A 26,846-nucleotide genomic window follows, 5' to 3' on the forward strand; every position below is an offset into this window, starting at 1 on the left:
CTTCAATTCTTTCATGAAACATCAGTATGTAAAATACTGATGTTTCATCAGTATGTAAAATACAGAGCTGTTCTGGGTTAGGAAGAGTGGAGCGGCCCTAAGGAGCCTTACCCACTCACCCTGTCCCTCACCTCCGCAGGGGCCTGAAGGTTCCACAGAAGACTCAAAGCTCTGCCATTCATCTCTATTTCCTATTAAGTTTTATTTCCCTCAAATATACGGTGATGGAAGGAGAACTGACTCTGGGTGGTGAACACACAATGGGATTTATAGATGATGTATTAGAGCACTGTACACCTGAAAGCTATGAAACTTTACTAACAATTGTCACCCCAATAAACTTTAATTAAAAAAAAAGTTTTATTTCCCAACACCAATATTTATTTTTAAACTCCTCTTCGCATTGATTTTTAAATTTTTCTACATGTAAGGTTAAGAAAATCCAAATGTGATTTTCATATCACTGTCTCCTATGTATAAGTTGGATTTTTACATTTGCTGTCACCAGAATATGAAAAAACAAATTGAATTCTCCTTAAACCCAATTGCTTCCTTCTAATAAATGATAACATACAAAGGGTGCCTAGGTGAACGGAAAGAATTACCTTACTACAACAGTAATTTAGCATCTGAATTTTGGCCCTTTTAAGTGAAAGAACAGTCATCATCCTGTTTTAGATAGTTGTCAATCTTCATTAAAACAAGTAGTTTTTCTTTCATACCAATTCCTTAATGATTCTCAGCAAAGAATTAGGAGAAATGAGTTTTTAAGATTTGTATATACTTTCACTATGAGCGTCCTGCCCTTCGCTCTGTCAGAACTGCAGCTGGGGGAGAAGCTCCCCACTAGGAGATATGACAGTAGCTCCATGGGCAGAAGTACGACCCAAGGGGAGCGACGCGTGGGACACCTGAGATACAGCTATAATGTGAATCCCACGTTAGGAGGCATAGACCCTAGCCAAGGTGTTTGTGTTGGCCACCAGAGAGAATGGTCGAAAAAGGGGTCAGGACAAATAAAGTGGCTTGTATTTACAACTCAGTGAAAGTATCTGTTGAAACCTGAGAGCTCAACAAGAAAATACAAGTGATCAAATCCTTGGTGGAACAAAGCATCTGTTCCACCAGATGCTTTGGGAAAGCAAAAGAAAAAGGGAAGAAAAGTGAGGAAAGAAGTGACAGCATTCCCGTAAAACAGCCTTAACCGCCCAGAGCTGCAAGAGAAGCAGAGACTGCCTAGGCAGGCACGGCCCCACTCAGCACTGGGAACTCACTGGCTCAGGAGCCTTTGCAATGCCGTCTGTAGAGGCTCTTTCAGTTCCTGTGACACTTTTTCTCCAAGATGAGTCAAGCAGTCTTCTACTGAGCTTTCTGGGTTAGCAGGGCTGAACACTGGAGAAGTGTGACGGTCAAAGCCTGTGCTGGTGAAGGCTGAAGACAGGGCAAGAAAACCTAAGTTAGTAAACCCTACCAAAAATTGAGCCGTAACAGCTTGGGATTAAGACGCCTACGACTGAGAATAAGCTAAGTGATGAACCACTTAAAAAGGTCAGATAATCACTATGGGATATGAATCTTTCCTGAAACACAAAACTGGAGATGTCCTAAATTTAAAGATTTTTTTAAAGGAAAGATTTTTATGGAAAGTCTTAGTTTTAAGAGCAGAAAAAGACCAAACTGAAATGTTAAAATACACAAACGAATTTAGTATATTACTACAGACCAATTTAGTATAAGAATAATAAATGAGAGGCAACTCCTAGATCTATCATCCAATCCCTCTCTTAATATTTTGCTTTTACCTTTATAAATGTGGCACTTCTTAAAGCAGACTCTAATCAGTTTATTCTACCTAACAGGATTAGTCAGTCGATTACTTTCATTTCCTTTTTAAAATGAACTTTCTAACTCAATAGTCCTGCACCTGGATAAAATTTGAAGCTATGAACAAGTACGCAAGTTGCACAGGGAAGAAACAGTCATAACTTATTCCCCCTCAGCTCAAACTACCAGCCTCTCAGCTGCTTCCTCACTCCATGTTACATAGACTTAGCCACTCTCTCACTGCAGGAAGAACTGGCAGAATCATTGTTGTTCCAGGGTACAAACAGGATGCAGGGCACAGAATCCCAGTAAAGCAAGAGACTTGCACCCACTCCCTAGAGTTAGCAATAACTTCCATAAAGTATTTATTGCATTAATCTAAGGTTTGCTCCTAGAATGCTGCAAATTTCCTATAATGCATACTATTTCTTGATAAACTGTTTGCCTCCAAGAAAGACGCAAATGGTTGCAAATATTTTGTTGTCTGAACAAGCTGGATGGAGGGCGTCCCTTATAATGAGAGTTCAGTGAGGTAAGTGCATTTAAGCCTTTGGTGATTTTTTCTCCTTTTGACCTTTTGCCCATTTTGCTATGTATAAGTACTGCCACCAGAAATGGATGAAGGCTTAAAATAGAACTGGAACTTTAATCAGTTAAAAATATTGGTAAATTAAAATAAAAGAGAAGATTAAAATTAGGTTTCTGGATTATTTGTAAATTTCTATTCCTATTCTTTCTCTCGTAACAGGAAACTGATTTATAAACATGGTTTTATAATTTTTCTTGTTAAAAATTACTGGGCAATATATATCCACACAAAAACATGTACAAGAATATTCACAGCAACATTATACATAATAGCCAAAAAGTGGACACAAGCTAAATGTCCACCAACTGATGAGTGGATAAACAAAAGGTGGTCTCTCCACACAATGAGTATTATGCTACCAAGAAGAGGAATGAAGCACTGACACATGCTAACGCATGGGTAACCCCTGAAAACACTATGCTAAGCCAGTCACAAAAGACCACACAGTGTAGGATTCCATTTATGTGTATGTCCATACTAGGCAAATGCATTGAGACTGAAGGCTAATTAGTGGTTGCCCTGGGTCAGGGTGAAGGCAGGGGTTGGTGAGAGTAGATAAAGGAAGTGACTGCTAATGTTACATGTAGTGTTTCTTTGGATGATGTTAAAAATGTTCTCAATTTAGATTGTGGTGATGGTTGAATAATTCTGTGAATACACTAAAAACCACTGAACTGTACACTTTGAATGGGCATATTTTATGGAATGTAAAATATATCTCAATAAAACTATAAAAGAAATCATAGGAGAAGATGTTCATTATGGAAGACAAAAACAAGAAATAACCTAAATGCTCCCCTCAGTAAGGGAATGACTGAATAAACAGTCAGTCAATATATGGAATTGCATATAGTTAGTAGAACGATAACTATTTTAAACGTTTATGATGCAATGTTAAGTACAAAATATGTGGCTATAAAATTACATGTGCGTTACTATTAAAACTATCTACAGCATATATGCATGCAAAAATGAAAGTAGTTTACTTACATTTTTCCCATTAATGTTGTTACTAATTATAAAGGTATCAAATACAAATCACACCACACTGAATGAGAAGTACCTTAACATGATTGTTTAGCCCATCACTTAACACCAGAAAAGGCTACATCTAAAATGTCCGCTGGGAAACAGAAACATACCCCTCAGGAAAGAAAACGGATACCTTCTAGTTTCACACTTACAATCCTATACAATGAAGTTGTGTAATGTTGAGAACACTTTACTATAAAAAAACAAATTAAACCACACCAAATAGAATCTACTAATTAACTAGAAAAATAAAAATGAACGGACCTTCAGAAATTTCTTTGTCCAGGAATTTTAGCTCTTCTTCAATTTCAGTTTTAACTTTTAATAAAACTTCTTGACCCAGAAATTGTGAAGCTACATCTTGTTGAACTCCTGAAACCAACAAAAAAGTTACTATTGAAAGAGAGAAAGAGAAGCTATTAGAATTTAGGTAGTATTTTAACTGTAAGTCAGAAAATAGTATCAAAATAAAGGCTGGGGGGCTGGGAGATATCTAAAGATGAGAAAGCTGAGGCTTGGGTAGGTTATACCACTACTGTGGAAAGCCAGTGATTGGAACTCAGGTCAGTCTGAATACAAAACCATGAAATGCAGGCTGTGTTCTCCTCATCTTCTGATTGGGCGGCTAGGAAGGCAATAGCTCAGAAATATTTTTGCCATGATAGAAAAGGAAACCTGAAAGGTTGTCTAGGTCAGTGATAATGTCTTTTGATATTGACCTTTGTGGTCCTTTATCTTCATATCTTCATGCAAACTGTAGCCCAAGAGAAGGCCTATTATCATCAAAAGATTTATATCCTCCAACTAAGAAAACTATGAATATACCAAAAGTACTGGGCACAAGCGATTCTTACACAGTAAGAGGAAAAGGAAGGTCTCGGTCTCTAGCACAGAATGAAGAACAAAGGGACAAGTCTGAAGGAGAAAAGTAGACCTGGTACTTGACTAATTTCTCCTGCCTCCGATATTTAGAACACAACTTTATCATTTCATCTAAAAACGTGAATCCAAATATGACACCCCTCACACCTCCCATTCAGAATATATTTATGGACACATCTCAAGTACTTTTTCAATTGTTCATATCACTGTTTTCCACCACTCACAAGTTTTATAGAGAGGGGTCAGCCATTTATGTTTTTACTTTTACAAGCAAAAAATTCTGAATTCAAAGATAAACTTATTAATTTAGGCCAAGAAACTTGATTATTATAGCATCTATGGGTCTTTAAAATACCTTTGAAAAAGGTTAAAATTCCTGTATCGTACAGATTTTCTGATAGTTTTCAACTTTTAAAATTGACAAAAATAATTTTCCTTCAGGCCACATTTTCATTCAGGCCACTCAGTTCCTTCTGAGCTGAGACTAACCAAAATAAACTCAGACCCTTAAAAGAATTTTTGGTGGAAAATATAAAATTCCTTGGGTATTTCTAGTTGAAGTGCAACACAAAGGATCCTCTCAATGTCATGATTAACATATATTTTGCCTAACTAGACATTTCACTTGCCATTTCTGACTACATAAATACATTAAATGAAACTACAGTCATAAAAACTTTAAAACATTACATATAACAGATACAATCTATTATACAAAATTTGAAGACAATATATCCTAGGAAGAAGGTAATCTTCAGAAAGTCTCATAAAGCATAAAAGTCTACCTTTACAGGTAGGCCTTTTTTCCTCAAATTTTTTTATTGTGGTTAAAACACATATAACATAAAATTTACCATCTTTACCATTTTAAAGTTTATAATTCAGTAGTATTAAATACATTAACTATTGTGGTACCAGCACCACCACCCATCTCCAGCACTCTTCAGCTTATAAAACTGAAACTCTGTACCTATTAAACACTAAACTAACCCTCATTCCCTCCTTCACTTCCAGCCCCTGGCAGCCACCACTCTACTTTCTGTCTCCATGATTTGGACGATTCTAAGTACTTTATATAAGGGGAATCATACAGTATTTCTCTTTTGGAGACTTGCTTATTTTGCTGACAGACTTTTAATAAATCAAATACTGTTTATTAATTACAGTAGGTTTTCCCTTTAGATGCAATTTGTAGTTTTAGATGGTTCTGCAACAGCACTGATTAATATAACTACACTAGGTAAAGTGACCTCTAGAATATATTGTGACATTATTAAAATAAGGCAAACACATACTGATAAATTAATTTAAAATCAATCTAATTTCTTTCAATGAAATTATCTTTCTCCCTTTTGGCTTCCTGGAATGCAGCTCAGTAGAGTGAAACATAAGCTTTAGAGTCAAGCATTCCAGCTCATCACTACATATAACCTTGGGCAAGAAAAACAATCTTCTTGAACCTCTCCTCTTATGTAAAATGGGTAAATAATACCACAAAGGGATGTTGTCAAGGGTAATGAGATAAATAAGTACCATCCCATCAAAAATGCTCAGTAGAGAATAGCTTCCGCTCACCAATCCTTCTGATTCTCTAAAATGTTGTTATTTGATAGTAATCTTTCCCCAAACCTGTCTCTGTGAACAGAATCAGCTCACCATAGATTTCTAATCAATGATGTTAATACAGAATCTGCTTTCAGTACTGTAAGAGTTGGGATCAGCAGGAACAACCTTCTGACAGTTGAGATAATGATATAAAATAGGACTGTTATAACACAAACTAGGAGAAATCTTGATAGACAGTAACTCTTGCTCTTCAATTGTTGCAGAGAGAATTGATCTAAAACTAAAATCTTTTTTTCCCCCCGAGCATATAGCCACAGAAGTTTAATTAAGTTATAGTCAAAAATTCAAAAGTAGGGCCGGCCCGGTGGCTCAGGCGGTTAGCGCTCCATGCTCCTAACTCCGAAGGCTGCCGGTTCGATTCCCACATGGGCCAGTGGGCTCTCAACCACAAGGTTGCCAGTTCAATTCCTCGAGTCCCGCAAGGGATGATGGGCAGCACCCCCTGCAACTATGACTGAACACGGCACCTTGAGCTGAGCTGCCGCTGAGCTCCCAGATGGCTCAGTTGGTTGGAATGTGTCCTCTCAACCACAAGGTTGCCAGTTCAATTCCTCGAGTCCCGCAAGGAGTGGTGGGCTGCACCCCCTTCAACTAACAACGGCAACTGGACCTGGAGCGGAGCTGCGCCCTCCACAACTAAGACTGAAAGAACAACAACTTGATTTGGAAAAAAGGCCTGGAAGTACACACTGTTCCCCAATAAAGTCCTGTTCCCCTTCCCCAATAAAATCTTAAAAAAAAAAAAAAAAAAAAAATTCAAATGTAAATTTTTTTTAATTTAAGGGTACAATTCACAAGAAATTCATCTGGGGAGTTTTATGAAGAAGCCACATTTCTGAATACCAGATGTTCATGGTTTTCTACATTTCCAGGTGTGGCTTGCCTCTATGAGACTTGATTTCGAGCTTTTTCCAGGTTAAACTAATCTCTGCCATACTCAAGAACATAAGAATTTTGACCAATCACTGTAATGAGCTACAGTGAATGGAAGTGCTTTTGAGAGAAATTCTTTTTATACATACTGATATTCCTTCAAATTTACTTCCACGACAGAAGCAGGTTAACAGCCATGCTGGAAAAGTTTTGATTAGCCTTTCAGGTTCTGAAGAAACATTTCAAACGTAACATTGGCTAGTTTGCTCCTGACGTGCCCTTAATCAGAAACATAGGACACCTAAACATTTCACTCTTGACAGAGAATACAACCTGTTGGACCTAATTTTTTATAAGTTTCCTGACATGAAAGGTAGTCCTTCCATTCCTCTTTATTCTAGAGTTTATCCTCATATTAAGCTAGACCATCAGAAAAGTACATACGCATAATCTACATTACCAGATAGTGTTAACTATTTGTTTTAACTGAGCTGCACTTTGGTGCCATTTCCTTAGCTTTTATCCAGAATCACTTCAAGAGGTAGTTTTAAAACCAACTGTGTTTCCCCGAAAGTAAGACCTAACCAGAAAATAAGCCCTAGCATGATTTTTCAGGATGACATCCCCTGAACATAAGCCTTAATGCGTCTTTTGGAGCAAAAATTAATATAAGACCCGATCTTATTTTTGGGGAAACACGGTAATACTGTATTTGATATTGACAACATTTTCTACTACATTTCTCTGTGCCATACTTAATAAAGCTCTAAGTGAAAAAAATCTTTTGAAAACTAATGTTCCACTTAAAATAGTATAGCTTCCTAGAAATAAGCATACTTCCACTTTTTTTTGTGGCTTTATCTCAGAACCAAATTCACTGCTCTGTGCTAGTACAGGACCTTATAGACTGCATATTTGTGCTCTAGTATCCCATTATAGAATTGTATCGTTTTCCTAGTCTGATTTTATTTATTAGAATACTTCTATTTATTTAGATTTTCCATTATGTATTATTAAATTATATGTGGCAAGGAATTTTTAAAATTCATTCCTGTTCCTACCCAGTATGAATTCACTGCCAACTTCTGCACTAACAAAAAAGACATATTATGCTACATTTCTAGCTAAACTGGACTGTCCTTCCTTTTCCTGATTATTCAAATTCTGTCCACTCTGCAAGGACCAATTTAAGTCTCTCTACTTCTCCATAATATCTTCTCGAATTACTTCTGTATCACTGACATTTGAACATTTACATAATTTAGTCTGTGCCACTTAGTTTAACACTTATTAAACATATACTATCTTATATTGCTCAAAGATTACATAGTTTATTATCATTATTCTAACCAGATTACGAACTATTTGAGATACTTTGATAGTGACAGCTATCACTGTCACTGTGATGAAGACTCAAAAGAATTATTATAGAGGTACATGTAGAGATGACAACCCTGCTGAGGAGAGAGGACACTTAAGAAAAAAGACAGGGGCAGACATGTGGCTCAGGTGGTTAGCGCGCGAGCTCTAGGCAACGGGGCTGCCGATTCGATTCCCACATGGGCCAGCGAGCTGCGCCTTCCGCAACTAGAATAAAGTCAATGAGCTGCCGCTCAGCTCCCGGGTGGCCAGGTGGCTCAGTTGGTTGGAGCACCGGCTCTCAACCACAAGGTTGCCGGTTCTACTCCTCGACTCCTGCAAGGGACGGTGGGCTGTGACCCCTGCAACTAACAACAGCAACTGGACCTGGAGCTGAGCTGCACCCTCCACAACTAAGACTGAAAGGACAACAACTTGACTTGGAAAAAATCCTGGAAGTACACACTGTTCCCCAATGGAATCCTGTTCCCCTTCCCCAATAAAATCTTAAAAAGAAAAGAAAAAAAGACAATAAAAGTTATATATAAATTCAACAGAATAAAAAAAGGAAAATGTTATCTATATATTTTGAGGCAAGCTCAAATGACAAAAGTTAAAAGAAATAAAATGAGAATTCATTTTACATAAAAGAATAAGAATACAGACCATCCACATACATAGAACAGTAACTAGAACATTTATTTATGGTGATGGAATTGTGATGGAGAATATTGAGAATGAAGAATTGAAAAAAAAAGACATCAACTATATCTCCACGCTTATGAGAGTTTTATCACTGTCTGAATCATAGAATTTTAAATTTGGAAAGGTATGTAAAGAAAAGGCTGTCTAGTCCATCCTCCTCATTAGATGACGAACATGGGACTTGGAGATTTTAAATGACTTGCCTCGGCTCAAATAAATCATACAGAAACAAGGTTAAAAAGTAGATAACCTACTTTTTAAGTAAAATTACTGCTGAATTTCAGAACATATGATTATAATTTTTTATGAGTAGTGAAAAATAAGGAATACATGAATGTTTTATCTGCCATCTGCCTCTTTTTGGAAAATCTATATACCTAAAACATATACACACCCACATACCCAATGACACTACCACCAATGCCACTACCATGACACAAAGTAAGTGACAATAATGTCTTGGTTACCATATGCCTCACCACACCAGATTAAAGAAAAGCAGCTGATTAAAGGAGTGACTATTCTCATGAGACTAATGTGATGCTGATTATACATAACAAGTTGTCACAGTTGATAATAAGCCATGTGGAAAACCTAAACCAGAAAAAGTCTACCGTTGTCAGGGCACAAAAGGCTATTTATTTAGCTAACCAATGACACAGACAGACTCAGTGATTTTCATTTAATCAAAACCCCCTCCAAACCCCCGACTTTCAAAAACATAGAGTTATACACCAATGCAGCATAAATTCTGTACTATAAACCAGGAAAAAAATATTTTAAAGACAAACAGACTTTAACACACTAAATCCCACCCACCTCATTGCCAAATGGAGAGTCACGTGAGTCAGCAATCAACACATTCCAGCCCTGAAATACATTCAGTATTTCAAAGTGAATATCAGATTAACAATTACCCAGAGAATATACTTAAAATACAGATTCCCAGGCCCCAGCATGGAGCGTCTACTTCAGAAGGTCTGGGGTAGGGCTCCAAGATCTTTGTTTTAACAAGTATTCAGGCAATTAGTTCTGACAAATACTGCTCTAGACAACCCAAATAATTATAATCAAATTAAAAACATCTACTAACCATATAGATAACATGGTTCAATTATTCATTCAATAGCAAAAACAAATACCCCAAAAGATACTATATTGGACCACTAAATAAGAAATCAAATTAGAAAATAATAATCAAATTCCAAATTTGCCAATCATGACGGCAGTTTTCAGGTGCCAGTGTTACCATACCCTCCTGGCATCCTGCAGACTGGGAAAAAAAACTTGAGGTAGGGCAGACTCTAAGAATACAAATGCAGAGAAAAATTACCATGCACTCAACTCAAAGTCTGGTTTCATAACAGGACCAAACATCTTCTGTTCTTGATAGAAAGACCGTGGGAAAAAAGAAACAGTACACATCTCCAGAAATGAAGAATTGTGAATCATAATTTGGGATGGGGAGGTATAAGAATCGGTCTTGAACAGTTGATCAGAGATGGCAATTCTCCCCAAATTGATCTACAGATTAAATGCAATCCCTATCAAGATTCCTACTGCCTTTTTTCCATAAATGGACAAGACACTCCTAAAATTCATATAGAATTGCAAGAGACACAGCATAGTCAAAGAATTTTTTAAAAAGAATAAAGTTGGAAGACTCACACTTCACAATTTTAAAACTTACTACAAAATTACAGTAATCAAAATAGTATGGTAATAGTATAGAAAAAGACATACAGACTGATGAAACCCAATTGAAAAGCCAGAAATAAATCCATATATTTAAGGTCAACTGATTTTTGACAAGGGTACCAAGGTCATTCCATGGGGGAAGAATAGCCTTTTCAAGAAATGGTGCTGGAACAACTGGCTATTCCCATGCAATAGAATGACTCTGGACTTCACATCATATAAAAAAAAATAATTCAAAATAGATCAAAGATACAAATTTAAGAGCTAAAACTATAAATCACATACATAGGTGAAAATGTATGTGACCCATAGCTAAGTCTCTCAGCTATGACACCAAAAGCATAAGAAATCAAAGAAAACGTAGATCAATTGGACTTCATAAAAACTAAAAACTTTTGTATGCCAAAGGACACTACCAATACAGCGAAAACACAAACCACAGAATGGAAGAAAATATCTCTGGAAATCACATGTCTGGAAAGGGTCTGGTAGCCAGAATATATTACAAAGTCTTACAACTCAACAATAGAAAGACGAATAACCCAATTTTTAAAAATGGGCAAAGGATATGAATACACATTCCTCCAAAGTTATACAAATGCCCAATAAGCACCTGAAAAGATGTTCAACATCATTAGCCATTAGGGAAATGCAAATTAAAACCACAGTGTGATACCACTGCACACCCACCAGGATGGCTATAAGAAAAAAATACAGATAACAGCCAAGTTTGGCAAAGATGTGAAGAAACTGGAACCCTCACACATAGTTGGTGTATGGTCCAGGAAAGTGGTCCAGTCACTTTGGAAGGCACCTTGACAGTTTCTTACAAAACTAAATATACTCTTCCCATATCATCTAGCAATCATGCTCCTTGGTATTTACCCAAATGGGTTAAAAACTTATACCTACACAAAACCCTGCACATAAATGTTTAACAGCTTTACACATAATTGCCAAAACTTGGAAGCAATCAAGATATTCTACAACAGCTGAATGGATAAATATAGTACATCCATACAAGGGAATATTATTCAGCAATAAAAAGACATGAGCTACCACAATGAGATACCACTTCACATTCATTAGGCTAACAATTACAAAAATTTAAAACAAACAAACAAACAGAAAACAACAACTGTTGGTGAGGATGTGGAAAAACTGGAATTCCTGTGTGCTGCTGATGGGGCTATAAACTGCTGCACCTACTGTGAAAAAAAGTATGCCAGTTCCTCAAAAACTTAAACATAGAATTACCATGTGGTCCAGCAATACTACACGTGGGAATGTACCCAAAAGAACTGAAAGCAGAGACTCAGACAGATATCTGTAGACCAATATTTAGAGCAGCATTATTCACAATAGCTGAAAGGTAGAAATAACCCAAATGTCCATTAATAGATGAATGGATAAACAAAATGTGCTACATGCATACAATGGAATATTATCCATCCTTGAAAAGAAATGATATTCTGATACGTGCTACAACATGGATGAACCTTCAAAACATGTTAAGCAAAATAAGGCAGACACAAAAGGACAAATATTATATAATTCCACTCAAATGAGATGCTTGGAATAGTCAAATTCACAGAGAGAGAAAGTAGAATAGTAGTTGTCTGAGGGTGGAGGAGAAGGGGAAAATTGGGAGTTACTGTTTAATGGTTGAACAAATAGCAAACCAGTATCACAACTACATGAATCTGACAGTCACATTACTAATTAACAGACATGAAATTTCCTTCCTAACCTAAGAAAGACATGTTTTATTAAATCCATATTAACTACTGTAGCACCGAGGCTCTCCATATTAATACTTACGATATATGCAAAGTTGAGCACAACAAGTTATTATTTGGCATCAAATGTCTCCGGAAGTCAGCTGGACTTCTTCTATTCAGAATATACAACCCTTTTTTTTCTTTCCCCTTTTCTTCTGCCTCTACCCCCCACCCCACCCCCACCCCCTGTCTGGTTCAAGCCATTGTTTCTCAGTCCAGTTGTGTAGGACACAGCTCCCTGGCCCATGCTGGTATTATGAGCCTTGCACGCCCCCCCTCCCCGGGTCGCCGGGCATCGGTTGGCCACTCAGAGCAGCTCATGGCAGCTCTCGCCGGCTGCCAGTTGCTCACGCTGGCCACCGTCCACTCATGGCGGCACACAGTAGCCCACAGCAGCACATAGCAGCCCACTGTGTCTCACGTCAACCTCCAGCTGCACACGGCAGCCCAGCTCCAGGGAGAGCTGTTGTTCACAATCTTAGCTGTAGAGGGTGCAGCTCACTGGCCCATGTGGGAATAGAACCGCAACCTAGGCGTTAGGAGCATGGCTCTCCAACCACCTGAGCCACCAGGCCATCCCCAGAATATATAATACTGAACAAGGCTGACTACATTCAACATAAAGTAACAGTCTAGGAGAGTTGACTAGTTCTGCAAAAGTGTAAAGTATTTATGGAAAAGTCTGTACATAGCATATGACTCACTTAGGAAAAAAAATGAAACACATTTAATGTGACAGATACCTTGAGTCTTAAATAGTCACCTCATTTAGACTCTTCTCACACTTATTGCTTCATGACTTGAAACCAAACCTACCCACATTACACCAATGAATGCGATAGTAGATCCTATGCATAGCATAGGAGTGTGTTCTATACCACATTTTAGATAACAAATAGGATAGACAGGTTCCCTCTAAGAAGTTAGCCCACACATTTTGTATTTATGTGTAAATTTTACACTTGGGCTTACAAGAAAACAATATAAGGATAACAACCAAATTTCAAAAACAAAACAAAAATGCCAAAGCAGGTAAACTCCTCAGATCCTACAATGTTCAGGTGGAAAAAAAAATTCTACGCTGAAACAGGAAAAAACATTGATCAATACAATCCCTAAGGTCCTTCTAAATTTAGTACGTCACAGGGGTTGAAAAGGTGTGGTTTTTGTGAGCATGGCTTCTGTTACACTACGTTACTGAGAAATAATACAAATGAGTAGAATTTGGATAGGTGGAGAAGTGTATATTAGGATGACCAACTTGTGTCACTTTGCTCATTATTTCCCCAGTTTTACTCAATCCTGGGGAAACTGGACAGCTACTTGGTCATCCTACGTGTATATTTGGCAGATATGTTAATTAGGACAGGCTAGTCTATACTGCAGTAATAAATACAAGGTATGACCAAATAATACGGTAGATGTTTAAATTTAAAAAAATTTATTACAGTGAAATACACATTGCCACTAATCCCCCTCAAAATACTTCCCCTTACTTCGGACACATGTATCCCACTGTTCTTGCCACTTTCTGAAGCAGTTCTGAAAGTCCTCTTTTGTGAGTGTCTTTAGTTGCACTGTCATGGTTGCCTCTATGTCCTGAATCATTTTGACTTTGGGGAAGAGCCAGAAGTCTCAAGGTACCAGATCCAGGGAATAAGGTGGATGAGGGCACATTGTAATGTTTTTATTTGACAGAAATTGCCATACCAGAAGCGATGTGTGATATGGAGCGTTGTCATGATGGAGAATGATTTACAGCACACTTTACAACACACCTCTCAACTGTAGCTCACACCCGACTACCTGCACCGAACAAGTTGAAACTTGTCATACAGTTACTAAGATTTGACATGCCGCTTTCCGTATTGAAGATCCCTGCCTTTCTATTGGATGGCACTTGGCAGAAGCATTCACCGTATTTTGTGATCACAACAGAGAGGCTCTGTATCACACATCGCTTCTGGTACGGCAATTTCTGTCAAATAAAAACATTACAGTGCGTCCTCATCCACCTTATTCATGGGATCTGGTACCTTCCCCAAAGTCAAAATGATTCACAACGTTGAAGCAGCCACGACAGCACAACTAAAAACACTCACAAAAGAGAACTTCCAGAACTGCCTCAGAAAGTGACAAGAACAATGTGATTAGTGTGTTTGAAGCGAGGGGAAGTTTTTTTTTTTTTAATTTATTTTTAAAATGTATTGGGGTGACAATTGTTAGTAAAATTACATAGATTTCAGGTGTACAATTCTGTATTACATCATCTATAAATCCCATTGTGTGTTCACCACCCAGAGTCAATTCTCCTTCCATCACCATATATTTGATCCCCCTTACCCTCATCTCCCACCCCCCAACCCCCTTACCCTCTGGTAACCACTAAACTATTGTCTGTGTCTATGAGTTTCTGTTTCTCATTTGTTTGTCTTGTTCTTTTGTTGTTTTTGGTTTATATACCACATATCAGTGAAATCACATGGTTCTCTGCTTTTTCTGTCTGACTTATTTCGCTCAGCATTACACTCTCAAGATCCATCCATGTTGTCACAAATGTTCCTATATCATCTTTTCTTATTGCCGAATAGTATTCCATTGTGTATATATACCACAACTTCTTTATCCATTCATCTATCAAAGGACATTTTGGTTGTTTCCATGTCTTGGCCACCGTAAACAAAGCTGCAATGAACATTGCAGCACACGTGTCTTTATCTCTAAATGTTTTCAGATTTTTTGGGTAGATACCCAGGAGAGGGATTGCTGGGTTATATGGCAATTCTATTCGTAATTTTTTGAGGAACCTCCACACTGCCTTCCATAATGGCTGCACCAGTCTGCATTCCCACCAACAGTGTATGAGGGTTCCTTTTTCTCCACAGCCTCTCCAACATTTGTTACTATTTGTCTTGTTGATGATAGCCATTCTGACTGGGGTGAGGTGATATCTCATTGTGGTTTTGATTTGCATTTCTCTGATGATTAGTGATGTTGAGCATTTTTTCATGTCTATTTGCCATTTGTATGTCCTCTTTGGAGAAATGTCTCTTCAAGTCCTCTGCCCATTTTTTTGTTTTTTTGTTGTTGAGTTGCATGAGTTCCTTGTATATTTTGGATATTAGCCCCTTATTAGAGGCACTGTTTGCAAAAATCTTCTCCCATTCAGTTGGTGGCCTCTTTATTTTGTCGATGGTTTCTTTTGCTGTGCAGAGGCTTTTAAGTTTCGTATAGTCCCTTTCGTTTATTTTACCTTTTACTTCCATTGCCTTTGGAGTCAAATTCATGAAATGCTCTTTGAACCCAAGGTCCATAAGTTTAGTACCTATGTTTTCTTCTATGCAGTTTATTGTGTCAGGTCTTATGCTTAAGTCTTTGATCCATTTTGAATTAACTTTGGTACATGGTGACAGATAGCAGTCCAGTTTCATTCTTTTGCACGTGGCTATCCAATTCTCCCAGCACCATTTATTGAAGAGGCTGTCTTTGCTCCATTGTATGTTTTTAGCTTCTTTGTCAAAAATTATCTGTCCATATTTATGTGGTTTGATTTCTGGGTTCTCAATTCTATTCCATTGGTCTATGTGTCTGTTTTTCTGTCAATACCATGCTGTTTTGATTATTGTAACCCTGTAGTACAAGCCAAAGTCAGGAAGTGTGATACCTCCATTATTGTTCTTTTTTCTTAAGATTGCTTTGGCTATTCGGGGTCTTTTGTGGTTCCAAACAAATCTGATGATTTTCGGTTCTATTTCTTTAAAAAATGCCATTGGGATTTTGATGGGGATTGCATTGAATCTGTATATTGCTTTGGGTAATATGGCCATTTTAACTATGTTGATTCTTCCAATCTATGAGCACAGAATGTCTTTCCATTTCTTTGTGTCTTCTTCAATTTCTTTCAAAAATGTCTTATAGTTTTCAGCATATAGGTCCTGCACATCCTTGGTTAACTTTATTCCTAGGTATTTTATTCTTTTTGCTGCAATTGCAAAAGGAATTGTTTTTTGTATTTCTTTTTCTGAGATTTCATTGTTAGTATATAGGAAAGCAATGAACTTTTGTACGTTGACTTTGTAGCCAGCAACTTTACTGTATTTGTTGATTGTTTCTAATAGCTTTTTGGTGGAGTCTTTAGGGTTTTCTATATATAGCATCATGTCATCTGCAAAGAGTGATAATTAACTTCTTCATTCCCAATTTGGATGCCTTTTATTTCTTTCTCTTGCGTGATTGCTCTGGCAAGGACTTCCAACACTATGTTGAAAAGCAGAGGGCTGATAGGGGACAGCCCTGTTGTGTTCCTGAACGTATGGGTTGTTTAAAATACAAGGCAATAACAAACATAAGACGCAGAGGCAATGAGACTATATCATGGGTACCAATGAAAGTTTTGCAGAGTAGCCTTAGGGAAAAGGGAGCAACTGTGGGTTCTCAATGCAAGAGGCAATGTTAGGAAGCTCAATCTGCTTGTAGCATGTAAAACGTATGAATAAGAGGACATAAAATGAAGGAGAAAATCAGGAGACATCTGCAATAATTTGAAGCAGGACCTATAAGATAATGGGAGAATCGTCACAAAAATTGGGACACTTGGTAACAGTTGACATAGAAAGAGAGCAGGAAACAGAGATAAGAGCTAAAAGATGATACTTATCTTTCAAGCCTGGGTAGCAGGTGGTGTCATTAAAAATTTACTGTAAAAATAGGGGCTGGTTTAGAGGGGAAGACAGAAAACTGAGTTCTAGACCTGTGTGTCAAATATTGCAGCCACATTTAGCTTTCTAAATACAAAAATTAAATTAAAAATTCAGTTCCTTGGTCTCACTAGTCACATTTCAAGCACTCAACTGTCACACGTCACTTGTGACTGCAATACTGGACATAGCAGATACAGAACATTTTCACCACTGCACAAAGTTCTATTAAGTAGTGTTTTTCTAGATCTATCAAGCTATAACTAGTCAGGGGAATATTTTGGAACAGTTAATGAAACTGGAAACTGGTAAAGTTTTATGGAATTTGCAGGCTAACTTAAGGACTGTCATGTGTCCACTCCAAAAGTGGGTGATGAATACCTTTTACCAGTAAATGCCCTAAATGTCCTACAGTAGGAGACTATACATATTTATTTGTTGACTTGGACAGATGTTCAAATATATTGTTAATTTTTAAAACGTTACAAATTGGCATATATATGATCTCATTTTTATAAGTCATAAATTCAAATTTATATGGACCTATAAAAATGTTTGGAAAAAATGTTAACGTTTCATAATTTCAGTTAGTGGACTATAGGATGTTTTTCTTTTCTTTTTTTTTTTAACTTTTCTAAATACTTCCAAATTTATATATATTTTACTTACATAATTAAAAATAAAGATTTTAATAAAAAAAGAAATATGAGTAAAGAATGAAAGTGACAGACAGATTTGGGCTTAATATGAAAAAATAACAGCATTTAGTTTTGTGCATAAGTGAAATAAGCTCCTCAATAAGAATGAGAAAAATAATTTTTCTTGCATGGATGTAACATATCGGGTGCCAGCAAACTGACCCATGAGCCACATCTGGCCCACTGCATATTTTGTACAGCCTATGAGGTAAGGATGATTTTTATATTTTTAAATGGTTGAAAAAGACAAAAATCAGTATTTCATGATATATAAAAATTATAGGAAATACAGTACCCATAAATAAAATGTAAGTGGACTACAGCCACCCTAACTCATCCATGTGTTATTTATGGTTGTTTTGTGCCTCGATATGAGAGATGAGCAACTCCAATAAAGACTGTGTGCAATGCTCTCAGAGCTTCCCTGCTATTCAGCACTTACCAGACGCAGTGACACAGTTGTAACTACACATCATCTCAATAGCCACACCACAACTTTTATCTTACCTATGCAGACCCATCATGTCAAACAAGAAAAATGGCCTTTAAATATTCTGTTTTCAGGAACAATGGAGGTAGCATTATTTTGTTATCAAATCAGATGGCAAAGTATTATGTTTAGTATGCAGTGACATTATAGCCGTGCTAAAAGAACAAAATATGCATTGGTATCACCAGACTATCAAGCACTCATCACAGTATTCCCAACTCACAGGAAAGCATGTCAGAAAACTTAGAATATTTAAAAAGGAACATCTCATCATGGAATTTTTTTCATAAAATAAAAAATGATGGGTGGCCAGATGGCTCAGTTGGTTAGAGCGCGAGCTCTGAACAATAGGGTTGCCGGTTCGATTCCCACATGGGTCAGTGAGCTGTGCCCTTCACAACTAGATTGACGACAACGAGCTGCCACTGAGCTTCCAGAGGGGTGGCTGGATGGCTCAGTTGGTTAGAGTACAAGCTCTCAACAACAAGATTGTGGGTTCAATTCCTGCATGGGATGGTGGGTGGCGCCCCCTGCAACTAAAGATTGAAAACGGTGACTGGACTTGGAGCTGAGCTGCGCCCTCCACAACTAGATTGAAGGACAATGACTTGGAGCTGACGGACCCTGGAGAAACACACTGTTCCCCAATAAAAAAAATTAAAATTAAAAAAATTTAAAAATAAATAAATAAACAAACAATGAAAATGAGGCTGCAACCAAAGTAAATTTCTACATGGCTCAGTTGTTAGCAAGGTAAGCTGTTTACTGGTGTTGAGTTAATTAAATCATGTCCAACTGCAGCAGCTGAAGAAATGTGTCCAGAAAAAAAAAAGTTTAAGATTATTAGTCTTTGGGGCCGGCCAGGTGGTTCAAGTGGTTGGAGCTCTGTGCTCATAACTCTGAAGGCTTCCAGTTCGATTCCCACACGGGCCAGTGGGCTCTCAACCACAATGTCGCCTGTTCAACTCCTCGAGTCCTGCAAGGGATGGTGGGCAGTACCCCCTGCAACTAGCAACGGCAACTGGACCTGGAGCTGAGCTGCACCCTCCACAACTAAGATTGAAAGGACAACAACTTGACTTGGAAAAAAGTCCTGGAAGTACACACTGTTCCCCAATAAAGTCCCGTTCCCCTTCCCCAATAAAAATCTTTAAAAAAAAGAGAAAGCAAACATGAAAACCATGGGTTTTCGCTAAAAAAAAACACCACAAAACGATTATCAGTTTTATGGAGAGGATCAGTTGCTCAATGAATTAAGGACAACCGGAACAACATCAACAGTCAACTGAAATATAAGGCAAACAATTTTGAGTGGTTCTCCCTGGCTCTTGATACATTGACAGGTGTCTGAAAACTGCTCAGCAGTTGTTTATTCAAGGAGTCAATGCCGAGCTTGAAGTATCTGAAGAATTGGCATAGCCTGCACAAAATAATTACACGCGAGATTATTTTCAAAGAAATTGGGAAAACACTAATTCGCTACAACCTGAAGTAGAATCTGCTAAGATGTATTACTACTGATAGTGGCAAAAATATGTGTGAAGCAGAAAAATTAGATAAATTTACAAAGATTATGAAAATGTACTTAAAACCTATGGTTATTCACTACAGTATTCATCTATAGGTACTCTGGAAAATATTTGAATCTATCTTGTGTTAATGAACCAGAAGTTTCAACAATGAACTTCATTTGCTGTCATGGCTTTCACTGAATGTCACTGCATTTAATCTTGAGGAGTAGACTATTAGGAGTGGTAGCCTTCAATGAGCCCCAAGCATCCTTGTATGTCCTTGCCCAGTGTGACAAACTGAAAACCTACCTGTCCTCTGACTCTGAGCCATTTCTAAAGTTACTCAAAGCCAATTAGGTAGGTCGAAATGACCACAATGTGACTGCTTGCTCCCTGAGAAAGGTGAACTGGGTTCCTCAGCTGCAGTACAACCTACTATATGAAATGCCATCAAGTGGGTTTACTGCATTACCCTGCGGTACTTGGGGGCAAGGGAACTGGTGCTACCATGGTAACACTCCTGATGTTTGCTGGGCTGGAGTAATAAATTATCTTACTCTAATTCACTGAGTCTTGATGTCCACTTTTGGCACCTATGGAGTTCTAGGAGGTTGAAGTATAAAAACTACATGTGTTCATAAAATTAATTCCCAGAATCTTCCTCCTAAACTGAACGGCTGTAGACACAACACTTACCTCAAGCATGCTAACCATTTATGCATGAATCACTAGGAATGCAACTACTCAGTTAGACTCCCAGTAAGTCCGTTATGGTAGACGCTTGCTGAGTCTAAATACCTGAGACTTAGAACAATGGGATCCAGCATTTCAGAAGTTATAACAAGTTTTTAAAACGATGTGCAAAAACTTAAAAAGATATGCTACATGGTATGACAATCTATAGGCCACATATTTATTTTAAAAGGCAAGCCCCTCATGAAAATGGTGTTACTCTGATTCCATAGTTTGACTCTAGATAACTTAGCAAAATAATTTTTTTAAATATATAGGAGAAGCACTCTTAACTAACCTCCACTGAAGTGATTTGTTAAGAGACCTACTACAGTCTCACTATAAAACATACTGAACATGCCCAAAGCAAGCTGAACACATGCAGCTAGCAGACTACTTTCTAGCATACTTGCATAAGTTGTATGCTTACCAAAAATTAGTTATTTTTCTCCCCACCTGTTTACGAAAGTTATACTTGCCACTGAAATTGTATAATTTATTTAAAATCATAGACATCATTGAAATATGATTATAGAGACTTGATATTTCCTTTTTTTTTTGGGGGGGGGGAAGGCGCAGCTCACAGTGGCCCATGCGAAGATTGAACTGGCAACCTTGGTGTTATTAGCACCACGCTCTAACCAACTGCGCTAACCAGCCATCCCGAGACTTGGTATTTCTACAAAAGTTAAATTACAAGGTGTGATAAAAAATTTAAACAGTGAATGTTTAAATAAAAATTACAGTAAAAGATACAATGCCATTAATCCCCCTCAAAATACTCCCCCTCACTACAAACACACTTATCCCATTGTTCTTGCCACTTTCTGAAGCAAGTTCTGGAAGTCCTCTTTCATGTCTTTAGTTGTGCTGTTGTGGCTGCCTCGATGTCCTGAATCAATTCAAAACGTTTACCTTTCACAGTCATTTTGACTTTGCGGAAGAGCCAGAAGTCGCACGGTGCCAGATCCAGTGAATAAGATGGATGAGGATACACCATAATATTTTTATTGGCCAGAAATTGTCGTACCAGAAGCAATGTGTGACATGGAGCCTTTCCATTGTGATCACAAACTATGGTGAATGCTGCTGCCGAGTGCCATCCAACAGAAAGGCAGGGATCTTCAATATGGGAAGCAGCGTGTGGAACCTTAGTGTGTGACAAGTTTCAACTTGCTCATTGCAGTCAGGCAGGTGTGAGCTACAGTTGAGAAGGTGTGTTTTAAAGTGTGCCGTAAATCATCCTCCATCGTGACAACGCTCCATGTCACACATTGCTCCTGGTATGGCAATTTCTGTCAAATAAAAACATTATAGTGTGTCCTTTATCCACCTTATTCACTGGATCTGGCACTATGTGACTTCTGGCTCTTCCCCGAAGTCAAAATGATTCAGGACATTGAGGCAGCCACAACAGCGCAACCAGACACTCCTGAAAGAGGACTTCCAGGTTTGCTTCAGAAAGTGGCAAGAACAATGGGATAAGTGTGTTTGAAGCGAGGGGAAGTATTTTGAGGGGTATTAATGACAATGTGTCTTTTACTATAATAAAATTTTTTAAACATTCACTGTATTATTTGATCACACTTTGTAAATGTTTTGGGAAGTTGCTTTAAAAATATCATTTCAGATTGGGTGTGAGAGAAACAACTTTTACAGTTGTTTATACAGTTGAAAAATCGTAAAAATTTAGCATGACTCTTTAATCAGATTATTTTATACGTGTCTTTATGTTCTTACTCTACCTTAAATAAACATAAATCAGAAACTATAGGTAATAGATATGCTAGAAAGATGACATGGAATTCTAAACAACAGACCCATATTTTAAAAAAAATCCTTAGCCCTACATCAAAATTGCTGGATAAATATACATTAACATTTTAAATTAAAATTTCTTATAATAACCTCTTTATTTATGATTCCCTCTTTAATTGAATTTTTCAATTAAAGCCCTACTACCAATGTTAGTGACCTAGGTAGAATGGCTTTTATGTGAAACCGAAAATTTTATAGCAGTGCTACTCATTAAAAAAAAAAAAAAAGAAAGGTGCTCGCTTTGGCAGCATATATACAAAAAAAAAAAGGAAATATTTAGACATACAATAAAGGAGAACACAGAAACATGCAAATATGTTTAAGACAAAACTGAGTGAAAAAAATAACAAATGATTGATTACAACTATGTAAAAATCATGTGTACATTGATAAAGATTAGAAGATAATAGGAAGTAAAATAGTTGCTGTGTGAGTTTGGTGAAATAATATAGTATTTGGTATCACATTTTCTTTAATGAGTTTTAAAAGTCATTGTCATTTTGATATCATTTTGTTTAAAATAGCAACCTACTTTTGGTGTTTTAAAATATGATTCAATATTTCAAAATAGAACACACCCACTAGTTATATGTAAGCATTAAGTTAGCATTGTTGGGACACCTTCTGTCATCCTTCCTAACTACCGTGTTTCTCCGAAAATAAGACCTAGCCGGACCATCAGCTCTAATGCGTCTTTTGGAGCAAAAGTTAATGTAAGACACGGTCTTATTTTGTAATGTAATGTAGTGTAGTGTAGTGTAATATAATATAATATAAATATAAGACCAGGTCTTATATTAATTTGTGCTCCAAAAGACACATTAGAGCTGATGGTCCGGTTAGGTCTTATTTTCTGGGAAACACGGTATTAGAATGGCCACTGGATTCCATCATTTCTGAATTCTCAATACTAACCTTTCTGAAGCCAGAATGATAGAGTATAAATAAGAACTACCTCCAAGGCTGCATTAGATATCTGTGAATGAGAATATTTAAGATGATGATGCTATACCGTGTTTCCCCGAAAATAAGACCTAACTGGAAAATAACCCTTTGCATGATTTTTCAGGATGACATCCCCGGAACATAAGCCCTAATGAGTCTTTTGGAGCACAACTTAATATAAGACCCGGTCTTATTTTCGGAGAAACACGGTATCTTCATGAAGACTGATTCAGACTCCAGTAACTGTTTTAAGCTTTGTTTGACAAACAAAGGATATATATAACTTCCCAATACAAAGAAATGTGTTAAAAACTGTTTATCAGATATAAAAATTGTTTAAATCTAACATCCTTGAAAAAAGGCAATTCAAGGAACTTAATTGTATTATAAATTTAAAAATAATTTATGTAATTCTAATATATGTCTTATTAAGTATGAAATCTCTGAAGACACATGGGTTTCTGTTTATTTACATGGACTTAGTACATTTTAAACAGCACCAAGGGCGATCATTTAAAATATCAAGCTCTTAAAAAGCATTCAAAGCAGCTGCTTCTGGTAATGGATCAAGCGATGGGAAGAGGGGTTATTCCTTGAAAGCTGATTAGTATTATTTGATCACATAAACCATAAATGTGAATTAGATACAAATACTTTTATATACGAGGTAATTATTACTACTTACTATAACCACCATAAGCCAAAGATAATACCTTGGGGTGAGGAAAGATGTTGCTCTTGCAGCTTCTCTTGAGAGAGGAGTCCCAAGTAGCTGAGAACAACATACTTTGTTTCATAGTGAAATCCTACAGGCACAGTAGTAGAGGACGCCATTGAGTTGGGTGGCAGAGCTCCAAAAAGGTCTACTAACAGATGTGTAAAACCTAAAAACATAAAAGTATTTTTTCAGTTTGAATTCTATTACATGCCAATAAGTTTTCCCATTGACACCAATTATTCAACTAAATATGAAAATAAATATTTATCAGACTTTTCTCAGTAATCTTAAAAATGTAACTTTTATTTACTTACAAGTGGGAATTTATTCAGACTCCAGATGAAAAGCAAATTTCCCTCTCTCCCCCTAGTTTCTATATCTTCACCTATGTGGCAAAAACACTAGCTAAGTCCCCACCTCATCCCCACCCCAGTATACGATGTCTTATATCTTTTACTAAAAAAATCCTCCTAAATTTCAGTTAGGTCCATGTATACAGCTGCAGATTATATTTTCCAGTCTCTTTTCCAACTTAATGCATCACATGGCTAGTTTTAGCCATAGGAATATGAGTAGAAGTTATATCTGTAATTTGTGGGTCTTTCCTTAAAGACTTCTTCTTCCCTCTTTCCTATGGTTTGAAATGTGAATATGACAGACACCTAGCTTTGGCATGCAAACTAGCACACCACTTTAGGGGATGGTGAAGCAACAAGACAGAAGGAACCTGGGTCCCTGAATGTCTATGTGGAGCAGAGTCGCCTTGCCATCCTGAACCACTAGTCTCTGGACTGGTTTAAGAGCCTTTATTCTGAATCTCTTCATTCGGCAACCTAACTTGTTCCTTAATCAATACAACTATAACTCTTACTTCTTCACCTAGACTTAGTAGCTATTTTACCTACCAGGTACTTTGTTTTAAGATCTACTCTCTTAGCAACTTGAAAATATGCAATACAGTATTAATTATAGTCACCATGCTGTTCATTATATTTCCATGAAGGATTTATTTTATAACTGAAAATCTGTACCTTTTGACACCTACTATGTACCTTAATAGTTGTTTCCAACCAAAATGTCTTATTAAGAGGTTCCCAAATAACTTTGTTGTTTGCTTAAAACAACAATATAGACTGCTTTGAGATCTCAAGAAATACCCAGTAAAATAAAAAGAGGTTCAGATAAATAATAACAGGAAGGAGAGACAGGCAATGTTGGCAAAATTTAAGATCTATAATAAGTAAACTAAGAGAAATGTCCTAGAATGATAAACAATGAAAAAAATACATGCAGAGCTTGAAATGCACAAAATAAACAAGCGGCTATATAAAGAGATAAAAAGAAAGATAACACAAAAATCTGCCTTGAATGGTTAAATATTGTCTTTCTTTAATGCATTTATTGTTGCTATTACTATCAGTTTTTACTTATGCTATCAAAAGAAATCTTGGTTCAACGTATAAAAGTTCCTATAGTTTCTATCTTCCAGGAGGCAATGCTACCAAATTATATCAAAATATCCAATAAATCAAACAATAGGCCTGGACTACCCTATTCAATTTTAAAAGCTCCCATAAAATTCAGAAAGGTATTTCAAAATTATTAACACATACTCCAAAGGAAAGGAAAGTGCTATAGCTTACATCACAGGAATAAAAGCTACATCCACTGTGTTCTTACAGGATGCTTTACTCCTCCAACAGCCCAAAATATTTTATCATACTTTTATACTGTTACCATTTAATCGTGACATGACAGTATTTCAAATTTACAAATGAGAAAAGGGAAACCCATAGAGGTAAAATAAGTTTTCTGAGGTCTATAAACCAGGTATTAATTAGCAGCAGGGCTGTAACAGACATTCGCCTTTTTATTTTTTTGCCTGCCTACCATCAGACCCCAACAGCGTCAATCTTAGTAGAAAACAAATCCCCCACTACAAGAGCTAAAATGGGGTAGACATTTTCTCTTCTCTTCTAGTCCAGGGCACCTAGGGTACAGATATGTGATCTAGGTTCAGCCAAGTCAGGGCTCCCACCTCGGATTTGGAGCCTGGAAAGACATTTACAGTTAATTCCCAGGAAAGGTGGCAGTGGTCTGAGTTCAACAGAGGCAGTGGTGCACATACAGCTGCAGTGTCCTAACTACTAGTGTATTCCTGTGGCCTGAGTCTGACTGAGTCTGCAGCAGTCTCCCCTGGTTCCTGCCTATTTTGCGGAGGCGAATTTTCCAGCTTGCCCATCCTTTCTGTGAGACACCCAGAATGGTGTACCCTTGCCGTACGTTCCTTTCTACTTAAGTAAATTAGAAACACTTTGTGTTGCTTGAAACCAAGATCTAACTGGAACCTACTTTTCTTAAAATTTCTAAGGCAGTTCCTCAACAATTTTAACACATTACTCCTAGGAGATTACTAGATTAAATTTATAATTTAGAGAAATCTTCTAATTCTGCAAAGTCCACAAACAGACCGAGTAATTACAGCTATTAAAAGAGAAGACAATGCCTTCTGACAATTTTTTGTGTTCACTCAACACATGTCTTAAGCTACAAGGTACTCTTTAGGTATAAGGCACAAACCAAACTGAGATAAATCACCTGCCTCAGGAGTGTTCAACCAAGTAGAACAGAAATATCTAAACAAATAAGAACAATAAAGTACTATGATCAAGTCAGTATCCACAGAGTGGGAGAGGACAACCCAAAGGCTGAAATAGGCAAATCTCTCTAGAAAAGGGAAAAAGGAACGGAAATCAGGAAAGGCTTTATAAAGCAAAACTGGAGCCAATCTTGGGACATGAACGGTTATTCACTAATTGAACCAGCTGGGCAATGGGGCAGGGATGAATTTTAGATGTAAAGAGCAGG

The 26,846-nt window shown here is 37.2% G+C and overlaps 1 protein-coding gene across 22 annotated transcripts in view; it reads right to left on the reverse strand.

The window, feature by feature from the left end:
- Positions 1-26,846, reverse strand: part of BCL2L13 (BCL2 like 13) — a 99,812-nt gene that overhangs the window by 63,271 nt on the left and 9,695 nt on the right. For 9 of the 22 annotated variants that reach the window (XR_012493802.1, XR_012493801.1, XR_002139658.2 and 6 more), the window contains exons 2-4: positions 23,974-24,144; positions 3,710-3,817; positions 1,275-1,431 (exon numbers count right to left, since the gene is read on the reverse strand). Coding sequence is in view for 11 of the 22 variants with exons in the window: in XM_019757285.2 (XP_019612844.2) it covers positions 1,275-1,431; positions 3,710-3,817; positions 23,974-24,094 (386 nt within the window). In the remaining 11 variants the exon portion in view is untranslated. Of the gene's footprint in view, positions 1-1,274; positions 1,432-3,709; positions 3,818-9,709; positions 9,761-23,945; positions 24,145-26,846 lie in introns of those variants that run through there. The other 13 variants (XR_012493803.1, XM_074325127.1, XM_074325116.1 and 10 more) reach the window with 8 other exon arrangements.

Source organism: Rhinolophus sinicus, linkage group LG02 (assembly GCF_036562045.2).
Source record: "Rhinolophus sinicus isolate RSC01 linkage group LG02, ASM3656204v1, whole genome shotgun sequence".
NCBI classification, from domain to species: Eukaryota; Metazoa; Chordata; class Mammalia; order Chiroptera; family Rhinolophidae; genus Rhinolophus; species Rhinolophus sinicus.